The sequence below is a fragment of the Phaenicophaeus curvirostris genome, chromosome 9 (assembly GCF_032191515.1).
Source record: "Phaenicophaeus curvirostris isolate KB17595 chromosome 9, BPBGC_Pcur_1.0, whole genome shotgun sequence".
NCBI classification, from domain to species: domain Eukaryota; kingdom Metazoa; phylum Chordata; class Aves; order Cuculiformes; family Cuculidae; genus Phaenicophaeus; species Phaenicophaeus curvirostris.
The window spans coordinates 23,753,177-23,767,809 of record NC_091400.1 but is presented as its reverse complement, the minus strand read 5'-3'; the positions used below and the strand labels follow the sequence as shown (position 1 = coordinate 23,767,809).

The 14,633-nt window shown below is 42.4% G+C and overlaps 1 protein-coding gene across 1 annotated transcript; it reads left to right on the top strand.

Moving 5' to 3' along the window:
- Positions 1-3,097: 3,097 nt before the first annotated feature.
- TMEM254 (transmembrane protein 254) lies at positions 3,098-9,562 on the top strand. The gene is made up of 4 exons (XM_069863951.1): positions 3,098-3,252; positions 4,960-5,063; positions 6,249-6,308; positions 8,006-9,562. Exons 1-4 carry the CDS (start codon positions 3,148-3,150, stop codon positions 8,124-8,126), a joined length of 390 nt encoding a protein of 129 aa, XP_069720052.1. The 5' UTR covers positions 3,098-3,147; the 3' UTR covers positions 8,127-9,562.
- The last annotated feature ends 5,071 nt before the right edge of the window (positions 9,563-14,633 follow it).

Here is a 14,633-nt window from a genome sequence, read left to right as displayed (position 1 = left end):
CTACCACTCTTCTGCCCAAGGTGACCCAGTGTGGGCAGTCTTCAATGGAGTGAGGCAGGAAGGATAAGATGAATTTGTCCTTGACCTCACCTGGCTGCTTTTGGCCACCAGCCAGTCTAACAATGTCCACAGGGATGCACGAGCAGCAGCCAGTTGTGTCCAAGGAACTGTAGGAAGGGGAAGGATTTTACTCCCCATCATTATCTCTCGGTCACACGCTTGTGGTTGAGGCACCAATCCCTCTCTCTGCCAGACACCTCCCTGCTCCAGCTGTGCCTGGTGCCCAACAGCCACTTTCTCCCACACACTTGACTGCCCTCACCAGTGAACTCGGCACATCCTTACAAAAAGTGCAGTGCTTTCTGTTTACATTCTAGTAGAACTGGTTTAATGGTTCCCAAAGAAGTTCTTGGTGTGTGGGCAGAGCTCCCTGTGTGAGGCAATCCTAGACACTTCAGCTACAAACCTTGGGCCTTCTCAAGATACCTGCACAACCTCTAGACAGGGATTTACAGAGAGGCAGAAACAATTCGCACCAAATGTTTGAAAGAAAAAGAAATTAAGAAATGGACCATGCAGATGGTATTTCAGGTAGGCAACCTTGATGGTTTTTACCAATGTCATCCCAGCAAATTTTACCTTTCATCTCCACAGAATACCTCAGAAATAAAATACCAAACCAAACCACAGTGCTTTTGAGCAGGAATAGCTGGGAATAAAACATAGACACAGGGAAACAGAACAGTCTCAAGACAGAACAGAACTAACTCAAACACATGCAAAGTCAATCCCGTCCATAGCCATCCCTTCCTGCACCATAGTGCTTGCTGGGAAAACAGCAGGGCTTGATATATTAGTTTTTAAAGAAAACAGCTCTACAGACACATCATTAACACATAGTTAAAAGAGCAGCTGTACTTAGCCTTCAGGCAAAGAGAGAGAACAACAGTCAAGATCGAGATTGCTCACTCTGTTGTTTATCCTCTACCCTGTCAAAGCCAGTGCTGAGCAAACAGCTGGCAGAGCACACAGGAAAGCATGGGATGCCCCCCACTACCCAACATTTCTATCTGTGGACACCTTTCCCAAGACCCTAGTGATATCTTTGGCCAAGTTCATCACCAACTCCAAAGTCCCAAAATGGGCAGGGACACCTCCCACTGGATCAGGTTGCTCCCAGCCCCATCCAACCTGGCCTTGAGCACCTCCAGGGATGGGACAGGTGTGACTTCTCTGGGCAACCTGTGCCAGGGCCTCCCCAGCCTCACAGGAAAACATTTCATCCAACTCCATTATATTTTGAATAAAGGCTTAACTTCCTCTGCTGCAGACGGAAGAAGACATAATTGGATTACATTTCACCTTTTTCACTGAAGAAAAGTCAGAGAGGCCACTCACAATGAATTCACTGCAGTGGTTGGACTCCCATCAACACCCAAATGCTGTTGTACGTATACATAACACAGAATTTTATGCAACCTTTTTTAGCAGAAGCAGTTCAAGTAACTTATTTAACATAAAGCGTGGATGCCTGGAGGTGTTCGAGGCGAGGCTGGATGAGGCTTTGAGCAACCTCATCCAGTGAAAGGTGACCTTGCCCGTGGCAGGGAGGGTGGAACTGGATGATCTTTAAGATCCCATCCAACCCAAACCATTCTGTGATTCTATGATATCAATGTGTTTTATAACCAGTTCAATCTCATAAACACAGAAGGAGTTCACTTAGACCCTTGTAGTGCCACTTTCATTTTTCCTTTCATTGAGGGTCACCTAAGGGCATGACCTGTCCAGGCTTGGGCTTCCCCAGCTCAGCCGAGACTTTCAGGACCCCCAGGTAGAACTCCCAAATCCTGGACTGCTCAGTGATAGAAATCATAATATCATAGAATGTCCCGAGTTGGAAGGGACTCACAAGTATCATCAAGTCCTGCTCCTGTCCCTGCACAGGATAACCCCAACATTCACACCATGTCTGAGGGCATTGTCCAAATGCTTCTTGAACATTGCCAGGTTTAACACCATGTTCTTAAAAAAAAAAAAAAAAGATTGAAAAGGTTGAAAAAGATGCTTAGATTGCAACTCTTGCACATGTCCTCAAATGTCTTATTCAATCTTGATTGCAGCACATTAGAAGTTCCTAACTCAAATATCTTCTTTTCCACTAGAGGTTTCACGTCCTTAGCTGCGACTGACCTAAAGTAGGAATTTTAACTTGTGAAATAAAATTAATTTGAACAAGGGAGCCTATGATAAGGAGCTACTTAAACAGTTTACAAGAGCACTGTAACAGTTAAACCAAGAAAAATCTTGGTTTCTTAATCAATTACACGAAGGGGGCCTACAAGAAAGCTGGAGAGGGACTTTTTACAAGGGTATGAAGTGATAGAATCATAGAATCACAGAATAATAGAATAACCACGTTGGAAGAGACCCACCGGATCATCAAGTCCAACCCTTCCTATCAAACACTAAACCATGCCCCTTAGCACCTCGTCCACCCGTGCCCTAAACACCTCCAGGGAAGGTGAAACAACCACCTCCCTGGGCAGCCTGTTCCAGTGCCCAATGACCCTTTCTGTGAAGAATTTTTTCCTTATGTCCAGCCCAAATCTCCCCTGGTGGAGCTTGAGGCCATTCCCTCTTGTCCTGTCCCCTGTCACTTGGGAGAAGAGGCCAGCTCCCTCCTCTCTACAACCTCCTTTCAGGTAGTTATAGAGAGCAATGAGGTCTCCCCTCAGCCTCCTCTTCTCCAGGGTAAACCAAGGGGAATGGCTTTAAATTGGAAGGAGGAGGATTTAGATGAGATATTGAAAAGAAACGTCTTCCTATGAGGTTGCCCAGAGCACTGGTGGCTGCCCCATCCCTGGAGGTGTTCAGGGCCAGGCTGGAAGGGGCTTGGAGCGCCCTGATCCAGTGGGAGGTGGCCGTTTCCCGCTGGAGCCACCGGAGGGCGCTCTCCGCTCAACCCCAGTGCAGGGCGGGCGCAGCCAGGGTCCGGACCCCAGGGTCCAGATATGGACTAGTCCACACACGCACCCCCCCACACACACCCCCCACCCGCTGCGCTCAATGGACTCGCCCGGGCCCCGCCCCCCTTGCTGTGCGCCCTTAGGGCCGCGCGGGGCGCGGGGCGGCGGCGGCTCCGAGATGGCAGCGGTGGGCGGCGAGCGTCTCCGCGATGGCAGCTGCCACTTCCAGCGTTCCCGGCTCATCTGGATGATCGCCATCACCTTCGGGATGGTGCTGCTCGGCGTAAGGAGCGCGGGGGGGGTGCAGGATGCGAGGAGGGGGAGGATGCAGCGCTGGGAGTTGGGGGGGAGCAGAGCCCTGGCCCAGGTTGCCCAGAGAAGTGGTGGCTGCTCCATCCCTGGAGGTGTCCAAGGCCAAGCGGGATGGGATTTTGAGCAACCCGAGGTGGGAAGTGTCCCTGCCCATGGAAGGAATCTTAAAGGTCATCCCTGCAGGGACGTTGGGAATGGATGACCTTTAAGATCCCTTCCAACACCAACTACTGTACATTCCTATAAAGATGGGAACTCAACCTACTGCTCCGGCCAGGTCACCTTGATGAGGATGCTGAACACATCCCCGAAGGGAGTTCAGGACAAAAAACAACCTGCTCGAAGTGGATTCTAGAGCGAAGCGAGGTGGTGGCACTGAGGAAGCGGGACATCCCTGGGTGCGGTTACTGCAGCCCAGGTGCCACGGCTGCTTGGAGCCTGTGACAGCCCCTCAGACCAGACACTACATTCGAATATAAAGCACTCTACGATAGCCACAGCTGTATCGATAAGTAAGGCAGGTTTATAAGCGATGGGTTTAGTTACAGACTACGTTACTGGCAGCATTGTTGGAGGAGAGAGTAGTTCAGTCACCTTGTTGTTGTAATGAGCCTTAGCTAAGGCAGGACGGGTAACTGGAGCAGGGAAACCAGTGACAGCTCTGATACATAAGGTGAGTTTGTGAAGGTCACCCATTGGCTTCCATGTGCTAGGGTTTTTCTTCTGTTTGTATGGATTTTCTAAATGTAAGAACCGTGACTGAAGAAAAAAAAAAAAAGATGGTCAAGGCAGGCCAAGGCGCTCACTAAACAGCTTTTGGATAATTTCAAGAAACAGAAGGAGCTTTAAGCAGATTCCCAGTTTAGATCCATGATCTGGCCACATCCTTGGCATACCCGAATTTACTTGGGTTGGAAACCACAGTGTTGATACCAGAGGAAAGATAAGCTAGCACGGGCTTTGGCCCAGCTTAGTGTTTACCGTACATCCCCAATGGATTCTGAACTACAAAGCTCAAGAACTCACTGCTTTTCCTCTCCAGCATGTTAAAACAAACGTAGACAGTGATACGCGAGGTGGACAACTCAGTGACAAGGAGGATACCTGAGCACGATGTGCACCTTTGGTCTTGGGCTTCAGGCTCAGTTTTCTTTGGTGCCCTGTTCAAAAAAGCACAAAATCTGACTTAAATTTTAGGAGACAAAAGAAGGAAGACAAGTCCCCTAGTTATAGATAGGTAGTTATTCCTCCTTCTCTGTTTAGTCATTGTTTGAATTCTTTCAGTCAGTTGCATCAGGTTAACTTCTTCGGGGCACAGACAATGTATTTTTGCTGCTACCCTTTGTAATAGGTAATGAGCTTACACCTTAAATGCCACTTAATGTGCAGACATACTCTTGGTACACAAATAGCAAGCTTAAACTGGCCACCTCGGTATCTCCTATGTCAAGGAAGCGAAATTGCGTAGGTGTGCATCATCTTAAGTAAGCATGCTTTAGAGGGCTCGTGGTCTTCTTTGACAAATATGGGGGGTTGACAATGTTAATGGGGCGAAAGAGTTGAAATACTATGAACAGATGAGCCCTAAACCATGTTCAACAGACATGAGGGGAGCAAAAAGAAAGCTAATTGATAATAATTCTAAGCTAACTGATTTCTTTTTATATCTTTTGTTTAGTGGGTAACACTTTTTCCTTCAACTATACCCTATAATTATTTGGGAATATTTGGTACCTTCCTTAATTATTTAGTGAAAAACCACCACAAATGGGTATGCTACGGGTAAGTTAAATTTGACTATGCAATCATTTTGCGTCTCTCCTTTTGCCGGTCTCCAACTCTTCTGCTTAGTCTGTGTTAACAAGCTTTCCTGTAACCCAGTTGTTAATTACATTTAAAGAGCTCTCCTTCAAGCTCATTACAACTAAGAGGGTGGGGTAATAAGTATGTAGACGGCGAGACGGGTTAAGACCAGTATGAAAGTTTAAAAATTCAACTTCATATTTAACGTCTTTGTTGTTGTAGTGAAAAAGGAAAAAAAATTAAGATACTACTTCTAGAGACAGCTATTAATCCATATGTCAACACTACCTAAAAGTGGTTCTGTTATCAAATTGTTATTCAAGTAGTCACATTCTCTCTTTATGAGCCTCTCTTTCCAGCTTCAATTAAACAACCATTTTTACCTTGCAACTTATCCTGATAGTGGTCACCTGCTGAAGAAATTGCATAGTGCTAAGTTTTGCTGTATTACTTGGTTATAGAGGTTTTGTTCTTTTAATTAACAAAAAAGCTGGAAAAACACTTACCTGTAATCAGACCTCTCACTTGCTGACTTCTTGTAAGGACAGGAAGACAGCAAGACTTTCTTCTTTCTTTTACTGTGTGTCATGTAGAAGATAGGTCTTCATCTTTGCTCAAATCATCTTTTACTTTAGCAAGGTATTGAATCGATCTTAACTGAATATCCTGTGTAACTTCTTTTCATGAAAAAGCTTTTGTATGAAAATTTGTAGACCAAATTTGACTAATAAACCCAAATATTCTAAATCTTTACACCCAGTTTTCATAAAACTAAACCTATGAAGACTTAAGTAACTCATCAGGACCATTAAAAAAATAATTGTTTAAGTAAAATGATAGATTTTGCATGCTTAACTAAGATTAACTTGTACTGGGTTCACTAAGCATATAGTTGAAAGTTTTGGAAGCACTCAGTGGATACTTGAAATGGCAGGTCCAGGCATATTGCATGAGTTACAGTTCCTCTAATTTTCTCTATGGACTTCGTGTTCTTTTAAGATGATGCCTGTTTTTTTCCCTAAGGTAAGAAGCAGAACTCACTTTCTATGTTACAGTGAGATGTCATTTCTGTGCTTCCAATTTTACATTCTCTTCATAATCTGTCTTGCATGCAAGTCTCCTCCCTAATTTTCAACATGATAAAACCTGTTTTCTTTTTATTAGGTTCTGGGTGTCCTGGTTGATTCACGTAGTAGAAGCCTTGTACGGTGTTAAGTTATGCCAGTAAGTTGTTCCCTCCCTTCACCCCAATACAGGTTCTCTGAAAAGGATTTCCTACACAAGTGAGATGATCTACAAACTGAGTTTGGTGGCTCTCAGTAGCAATATTAGTTCAGAGGGTACTGATAAAATTCTTGCTGTTGTGATGGTTTGCTGTCCTCCATGAGAGGTTACTGCAAATTCTGCTGGTTTTTTCTGTTGTACAGGGTGGCAAAAACAAGAGATGGCAGCTTGCAGAACTGGCAGCACCAAGGTTTGCCAAAGCTTGCCTGTCCACCTCTCAACTTGCTGCTCGCAGGGTCACATTGCTTTTTAGAAAGCAGAGGGAACAACAGACAGCATAGAAATGGTTTGATAACTCCAGGCATTGTAACTTCATCAGATCTTAAGCTCTTTGGAATTTTGAGGCTGCTAATTACCAGCTTAAATGAATACATATATATTGTAAGAACAAAATTGGACACTTCCATTTGGGAAGACTACTTGTATCTGCACATTTGTGGCATTAAATACTTGCACTAAACAGATTATAAAAGTAAGGCCAACTAAGTCTTTTGTTAGGATAACAAATTATTGGGAAAGAAATGCTGTCCAAGCACATTGTGCTTCTGTTCATTTGAACTTTGTTTGTAATAATTCAGAAGAATGTAGAAATTTGTTTCCGTGCTCTACAGAGTAGGTGGCCAGTGGATAAACATTGAAAAATGTTGTTACTGATCATTTGCTACACAACTGGTTTGTATATTTGGAGGGCACAGAGTGATTAGGAACTGAAACTGTTCTAGCTAAGGTCAATAGAGGGAGCTACCTTGTAGATTAATGAGCTGGAGCACAGCTGCGCTTAACATAATTGTTTACTGGAAATATGAAATCAGTTGGGTTTTCTATCATACTTATACTTGTTCTTTTCTCTGAAAATTCAATACTACTTCCCAACAACAATAAAGTGGAGGAAAAAGGGTCATTTTCTGTAATATACAGAAAAAAAACATGTATGCCAAGTTAAAACTAACTGACATAGGAAGGTCTCTGCTTCATAAATCAAGTCAGGTGTCTTCAGCCCCCTGTACCTATATTTTTCTAGCCACAAATTCAAGGAACAGTGCTGCTCCATCCTGCATCACACAGTACTTGTCAGGGCTCTTTGCCCTTCAATGACTGTAGCCTACAGGAAGTTATACACAGGCTTGCATATTAAGCTATTCCAATTCCTTGATTCTTTTTACTAGTATAATTCATTTAAAATAGCATAGACAGAGATTGCAATTTATATATTATTGAGGAAATTATATGCATGAAATTTCTGGCAGAACCTTTGTTCCATAGATAATTTAAAATATCTTCCTGGCTTAGAAGTCCTCAGGGCCAGGTTTGATGTGGCTTTGAGCAGCATGGTCCAGTAGAAGGTGTCTCTGCCCATGGCAGGGGGTTGGAACTGGATGTTCTTTAAGGTCAGTTCCAACTCAAACCATTCTGTGATTCTATGGTAAAATCCTCTAAAATCTCAAGAACTGGTATGTTTGGTTGGTACAAGAAATAAATCTCAGTAGATTGAAGTTAATTATGCTAAGATTAAATGTTCTAATCAAGTCTGATATATCAAGGGTGGGTAGAAACAATCTTACTTTCTAAGTGTCACAGTACAGTCTGCAAGACCAGAAGTGGTTTTGACACACTTCATGCTTTTGTTAATGCTACAGGTCTAAAGGAATCACTGACCCAGCAATTCAGTTCCACTGGTTCATCCAGACGCTTTTGTTTGGGTATGCTTCCTTCGGTCTCCTGGTGTCTTACAAACCTTCAGCCAAGAAGCATCAGTAGAAGACAGCAAAAGAAGTCACTTCACACATTCTTCATCTTCACTTTTCAGAAAAAATATCCTCACTTACATGTCTAGGTGCTGTAATTACCTGAATTACATTCCTGCTACATGCTGCAGTGCCCTTCTACCCAAGTAACTCTCCTCCTACTAAACAAGACAATTAAAATCCAGAGGGCCCTGTGGATAGAAATTCAGCCCTTCAGTCTTGGCACTGCTGAAGTTTAATCCCATTTATTTTGCAAGAAGCCAAAAGTTGCTCCTCTGCAGTTTTTTTACATACACTGGTTGTCCTTGAAGAGTCCCTGTCAGCTTGTAGTAGTGGTTGATAAATGATCTTTTCATGCAGGTGAATTTTCTTCTACAACAGAGAGAGTTATTTACAGCTACAAGGCAACTTGGACCTGTTTTGTGATGAAATTTAAGTTGACCTATGTTTTCTCTGCTGGACCTTTTACTGGCTGCTACTATTGTTGTTGCTAGATCCTGGTCTTTGTACTTGTTTTGTCAACTTATTTTCTTCAACAAAGGACAGACCACTTCATTGCTGGGGGCACATTCAGAAGACCACATCTCAGTTCAGGTTGAGGTACAGTTATGAGCTTGGCTACATAAAGCACTCGAGCTTAATTTAGTACATGTGCCTTAAATTTCATGCAGCAGTACCTTAGCTTTTGAATGAAGATTTTAACTTTGAATTACTATAGCGTAAAGTAGTAATCCTGTAGCTTTGAGGGCAGCTTTTTGAAGAGTAGTTTATTATCAAAGAAAAAAAAAATCAACTAGCATTCCAAAACTAAACCGAAAGTTTTATATTTGTGAACGAAATTAGATATAGTGAGTAAATATACATCACTGTTTCCCAGAAGCTGATGCACCGAACTCTACGGTTGAGAGACCATCTACAGCACTCCTCAGAGTGCTTCCTGTGTGTGTAGTGAGCTTTTGATCATACTGTCTTTTACTTTGGAAAGAGAATTTAGTCTGTCTTATTTTAGCACTTTAAAAAGTACTAACTATTTAAAATATTAACTATGGTGTGGGGAGAAGTTTTGCCGTGCCACCTGTGGAGCTATTGTTCTTGAAGAAAAGGTTGTGCTTCCTATAGCAAGGAGCTCCAGGAGGCAGTAACAAATAAACTTAAGCTCAGTGCAGTACCTACAGGCTGTAACACTTATGATGGAGAAGTCTTATTCAAGCACGGCTACTTAAAGTTTCTGGTTTTCAGTGGGTACTAAAAGCACAGAGAACTGAAGGGTTTGAAGTGGTGGTTTGGTTTTTAAATGGTGAACTGGTAACAATGTCTTGTAGAGAAGTAGAAACTCATGTTTAGTGGGTAGAAATCCAACAGGGATGTCAAGAGCCTGAACTATGTTTTCCTTTGTAACCGTTTATCTTAGTCTGTGGTCTTGAATAAAGATTTTTAAAAAGTGAAGAAGTTGCTTCTCTTTTAATTTATCCTGGAAATAAATGTTCTATAGAAAGTACACAGGCATCATCTTTATGCTAATATTCGTGCTCATACTTGAAACATACAGGATCAGCTGGCTGTGTGCATTCCAGAGTAAGTCCCACAGAAGTCTAGTATTTCTAACTGGGCAAGGTATTGATGCAACCTGTCTCTACAAAAAATTCTTTATGGTGCTAGAATAGGTATAGGTATAATATTTTGTGTTTCAAGATGAATTCTAATTATATGCTTTAATGAGCATTAACTTAAGAATGTGAAAGGATGAAAATAATAAATTCAGTATAATGTTTCTGTGATAGTATGTCAGTACAGAGGAAAAGAAATAACAATAATGCCAAGGCTAGTTAAGCATTTCAGAAAGGTGGGAAAAGACTTTCCTCTTAGTAGGCATTTTTGTCCTCCTTTCCCACTATTTGCTTTCCATCAGTGAAGCTGTAAATAGGGTCAGAAGCACTACACTAGCTTCCCTTGCCAGCCTGCACACCAGCACTGCTGCTGCTCATCTCCACAGCTTTCACAGCTCCTCCATGAGAACCATGGATAAATCACAGCTTGGAGAAACTAACCACCTACTGTTAGACTCCACTTAATTAGGAGGGCAGCTTCTCAGAAAGGCAATAGTAAAATCTTCCTAAGTGCAACCCCAGACTCTGAGTTTTTTCCTTTGGGTTGTTTTTCTGCATTTTTTTTTTTTTTTTAATTTAGCTTGGCAGATTTCAGCTGTCTGGAGGTTGTTGGGCATTGCTTACCAGACTTTGGAAACATGACTGCTGACTTCATCTACCTTCAAACATTTGCTCTTCTTCCCTACCCTTACTGAGCAGCAGTTCAGTTTTTCCACTTACATAAAAAAAAAAAACCAAAAAAACCAGCAAACCAAAAAAAAAAACCAGAAGTAATTTACTTCCAGCCTCTGTCCCAGAGCTGTGAGCATCACAGGTGTCCATTTCTTTCCTGTTTTGGAAGCCTGTGTGATACCCAACTCAAAACCTGAGAAGCATGAGATAAGTAATGCTGACCAGCTTTGAATGTAAAAGAACTTTGAGGAAAAGAAAGAAACCCCCAGAATGACCAGATTCATATTAATATTGAGGTACCATTTCAGAATGTGTTTAGAGTGTCCGTAATATCACAGCAAGATAAACATCCTAACACTCACTTTACAAAAGTAGTAAGTTAAAAAAACTTCCGCAAAAGCATGAATCCAGGTCAGCAATTCAATAAGCCCATAAAGACACGTACATTCACAGCCAGTAGGCTCTTTGGAAACAGCGCTGGTTACACCAGGTATAAGCATTTCTCCAGGCTATCCTAATAGTGATGATAAAGGATTACTCTTAATCCCATAAAGCGATCCTTTCCACTACAATCATAATACCCTTTCCATAACAAAAAGGGAGAACAACAAAAGTGACCCCTTACATTCTTACACGGTGTCAAACCCTCTCCCACATCCACACCCAACCCACCCCTTGCCAAAAGGAAACACTTGCAAAAGTTAATACTTCACCATAAAGAAATGTTTCAAAATATTACTTCGCGCCAAAAGGAAAACCAAGTTAAACTTGAAGACCACAGCTAAACAAGCAGATAAACCACCAAAAATCTAAGCTGACATTGAGAAAGGTTTTTCAGTATGGGTATTTCTGCCAACTAGGCCATTGACAATACTGAGGAGGAATAAATACCAGCTAGTCATCCATTTCAAATTGAAAACACAAGAAAAAAGCTCTTGCTATGAAAGCCTATAGGCAAAGCTGTGTATCTCTCATGCTAATAATGTAAAGTACATGCGAGAAAACGTCACTGCCTGTCTTTTCTAGGCATATACAAAAATAAGACATGGTTTATTTGACCTACACCAGTGATCAAAAAAAAAAAAAAATCATACAAGTCACAAATAACCACATTGCCTACGAGAGTGCTTTTACACTGCAGTTGGTAACTTTGTTGCAGGAGAAAAAGCAAAAGAAAACAGCCAGATCTATTTTCACCTTTAAATCATAATATATGGGAACAGATGGAAATGAATGCAATGTACTTCTTAAAGGAAGGATAGTAATCCCGATCAGCATGTTTGGTAAAGCACTGCTCAAATCCAGCTCCGTTGATGAGAAGCTGGGTCAGGAAAGGGACCATCAACTCAGAAATTTATTTGAGTCTGAACAGAGGCTGTGAGATGTCTCTAGTCTGTTCCCAAGAGCTATGTCTAAAGCTTTAAGGGCTGTAGCTCAGTTTTGGAAGGGAGCCTCTTTCAGAATCACAGCATGTTGTCTCACTTTGCTTCTCCTTCCTGCTGGCCTAGGTATTTCTAAACATGGCAGAGGTCAACTGGGCCAGCCTTTGGAAATACCCAAGTATTGGTTCATTGAGGGCATTTAATTTGCCCTGAGTCTGGGAAGACGGGCTCCTGAGCGACAACAGAGCCCTGTTAAAGCTGGGGGCACAGCCTTGCTTACCATTTCTGTAGAGTCTGCAATCATTGATAGTCTGGGTTGGAAGGGACTTTAAAGATTACCCAGTTCCAACCCCCCTGCCATGGGCAGGGACACCTCTCACTGGATTAGGTTGCTCAAAGCTCCATCCAAACTGGCCTTAAACACCTCCAGGGATGGGGCAGCCACGACTTCTCTGGGCAGCCTATGCCAGTGCCTCCCCACAAAGCATTTTTTCCCAATATCTCATCTACACCTCCCTCAGCTTAAAACTGTTCCCCCTCGTAGGCAAGGTCTTCGAAGTTTTGCAGTCTGCTGCTTGGGGTGCATTCTGGCATGGTCTTGAGGGTGAAGGGGCAGAAATTGCAGAACTTCCACAGAAATACAGTAGATCTTAGAGGAAGATGTTATAGGAAGCAACTATTAGCTCACTAATTTTACGGCTTCCAGATAAATGACATTTGCAAAGAAAAACAGAACTAATGCAGTAACATTTCTTTGAAAAAGAGATTTGGAATTATATATTCCCTCTGCATTTATAGCTTGTGGCTGAATAAGGAGAGGGGAACATCAATTCACATTTTCTAGTTACAGTCCTGTTACACGTGAGCCCCCGTTAATAAGGCTGTCAGAGTCACTATTTACAAAATCATGGAGTTTGAAAAGTCCTTTGGCTTTTTGCTTGTAAATGAAAAATTTGTACATTTTCATTCCTCTGTCTCCCTGCAGGTGATCACCGTATATTAAATAAAGAGATATTTCTAGAGGTCTTTTTAATGGCTCCGTGTATTTGAGGAAATAATGAACATTTTTTGAATACAGCCAGCAGCCCATACGCTCAGTTTACCTTGACTGCAACCCATTTATTGAGAGCAGTGCCTGTATGCAAGGTCTGCATGAACAGCTCAAGAAGTTGTCATGGTTTGCTGAAAGCAAAAGAAACCACAAAGCTCTAAGCATTTCCTTGCTTTTCAGAGCAGAAGTAATAATATGGCACAATCCATGAACTGTACTAGACCTGATAAGGCTTCTGCAATCCCAAACATGACTACAGCACACACATGACTGGAAGGAGGAGTGGAGACGAGAAAAGAAATCTAAATAACACCATTGGATCATTTATCAGCATTCTGCAGGACTGTTCTTTCAAAGAAAAACGTCTTGGACGCCCCTTCAGGGAACAGCCAAGGAGACCAATTTACAGAGTTGAGAAACCACACAAGTAAAAATGCCCTTCTAAAAACACTCCAGACTTCTTCTCAAAAGAAAAACCACACACAAACAACACCCTTCTCCACAGATTTCAGAAGTGTAAAAGATTTATAAAGTCACCGCTGGGAAAAAGAAAAAAAAAAAAAGGCAAATAAGAGTACCTCTATTTAGAAGAGCTTTCAGACAACATCCACATCAGAACTGAACCCACTCACCAGCAGACTCTTCCCCACCTGGGCCAAGGCAAGCCCCTCATATCCTTTCTGTGGATGCATTCAGGTGTGGTTGATCTGGCTCTGCCCCTTAAGGACTCTGTTTTTCTTCAGGGAGATCAGCTGTATGGGCTCAGAGATCCTGTTGTTATGTATAATCCCTCTTGAATTACTTCAAAACATTCACATTTTATTAGAACGTTTTCCAACCACAGCCACCGATTTTTGCTGCAGCTTTATTTAAAACAAATATATAAAATGTTTTTCAATGATGGGAAATGCATCACCTCAAGAGGGTACAATGTTCAGAAAAATTCCCCCTCCACAGGGATGTACCAAAAAGCTTGGGGTGCACAAAAGCGAAGAGTTGTACTAGAAAAACCTCTGCAAACTTCAATATCCTCTATATGGCAAATTGCTTAAACAGCAGAGAAGGTAGCAGAAGAACAAGGCCATCAAATAAATGACTGGCAGGAATTACAGCCCAGTGCCAGAGTCTTGTACTTTCCTTTTCCAATCATTAAACCACATGCCTAGGTCTGGATCTGCAGAAATTTGGCACAGCATGTCAAACACCCTTACTGCCTTTTGGGATGGGAAGGAGGAACACACATTTCTAAATCTTCCAGAAGTAGAAGGCTAAAGGGCAAGGTGCTGCTTGTGAGGACGTAACACCTGCATGTGGAGATGAACTTCCCCTGACTGTGTAAACACAGATTTGGCAGAGCTTTAGATATTAATCCAGAGCTAACAGGACCTGAGTGAAGAAATTAAGGAACCAATGTGGGAAGATACTTGTTTCAATTAGAGATACTCTTGTTTGCATCAGTCCTTGGAAGAGGTGGTGTTGTGTCCCTGGCAAACTTTGTATTCATAAGACTGCTCCCAAAGCTGAGTGGCTTAACTTTAGCAGAATCACCTGGCTCAAAGTATCCTCTTCCAGTGGAGTTGAGAACATGGGTTGTTCTGCTGTAGCCTGAAATTGAATGACTGGTTTACCAAATTTCATGACATTTGTGATGAGTTACTCTGAGACCCATTTCACCAGATAACATGATGTTCATTCACCCCCACAAGCCCAGCCTGTGACACCTCTGCGCTGGGGCTCTACGCATTGCCTAGGAACACTGCCAGCTACAAGCTAGCCAGCACTTGCATTTGGCCCAGTACATGAAACAA

Bases quoted from the DNA above. Each gene is read 5' to 3' on its own strand.
- TMEM254 (XM_069863951.1), top strand. From the start codon at position 3,148: ATGGCAGCGGTGGGCGGCGAGCGTCTCCGCGATGGCAGCTGCCACTTC. The intron at 3,253-4,959 runs GTAAGGAGCGCG...TCTTTTGTTTAG, and splicing joins TCGGGATGGTGCTGCTCGGC to TGGGTAACACTTTTTCCTTC. The intron at 5,064-6,248 runs GTAAGTTAAATT...TCTTTTTATTAG, and splicing joins CACAAATGGGTATGCTACGG to GTTCTGGGTGTCCTGGTTGA.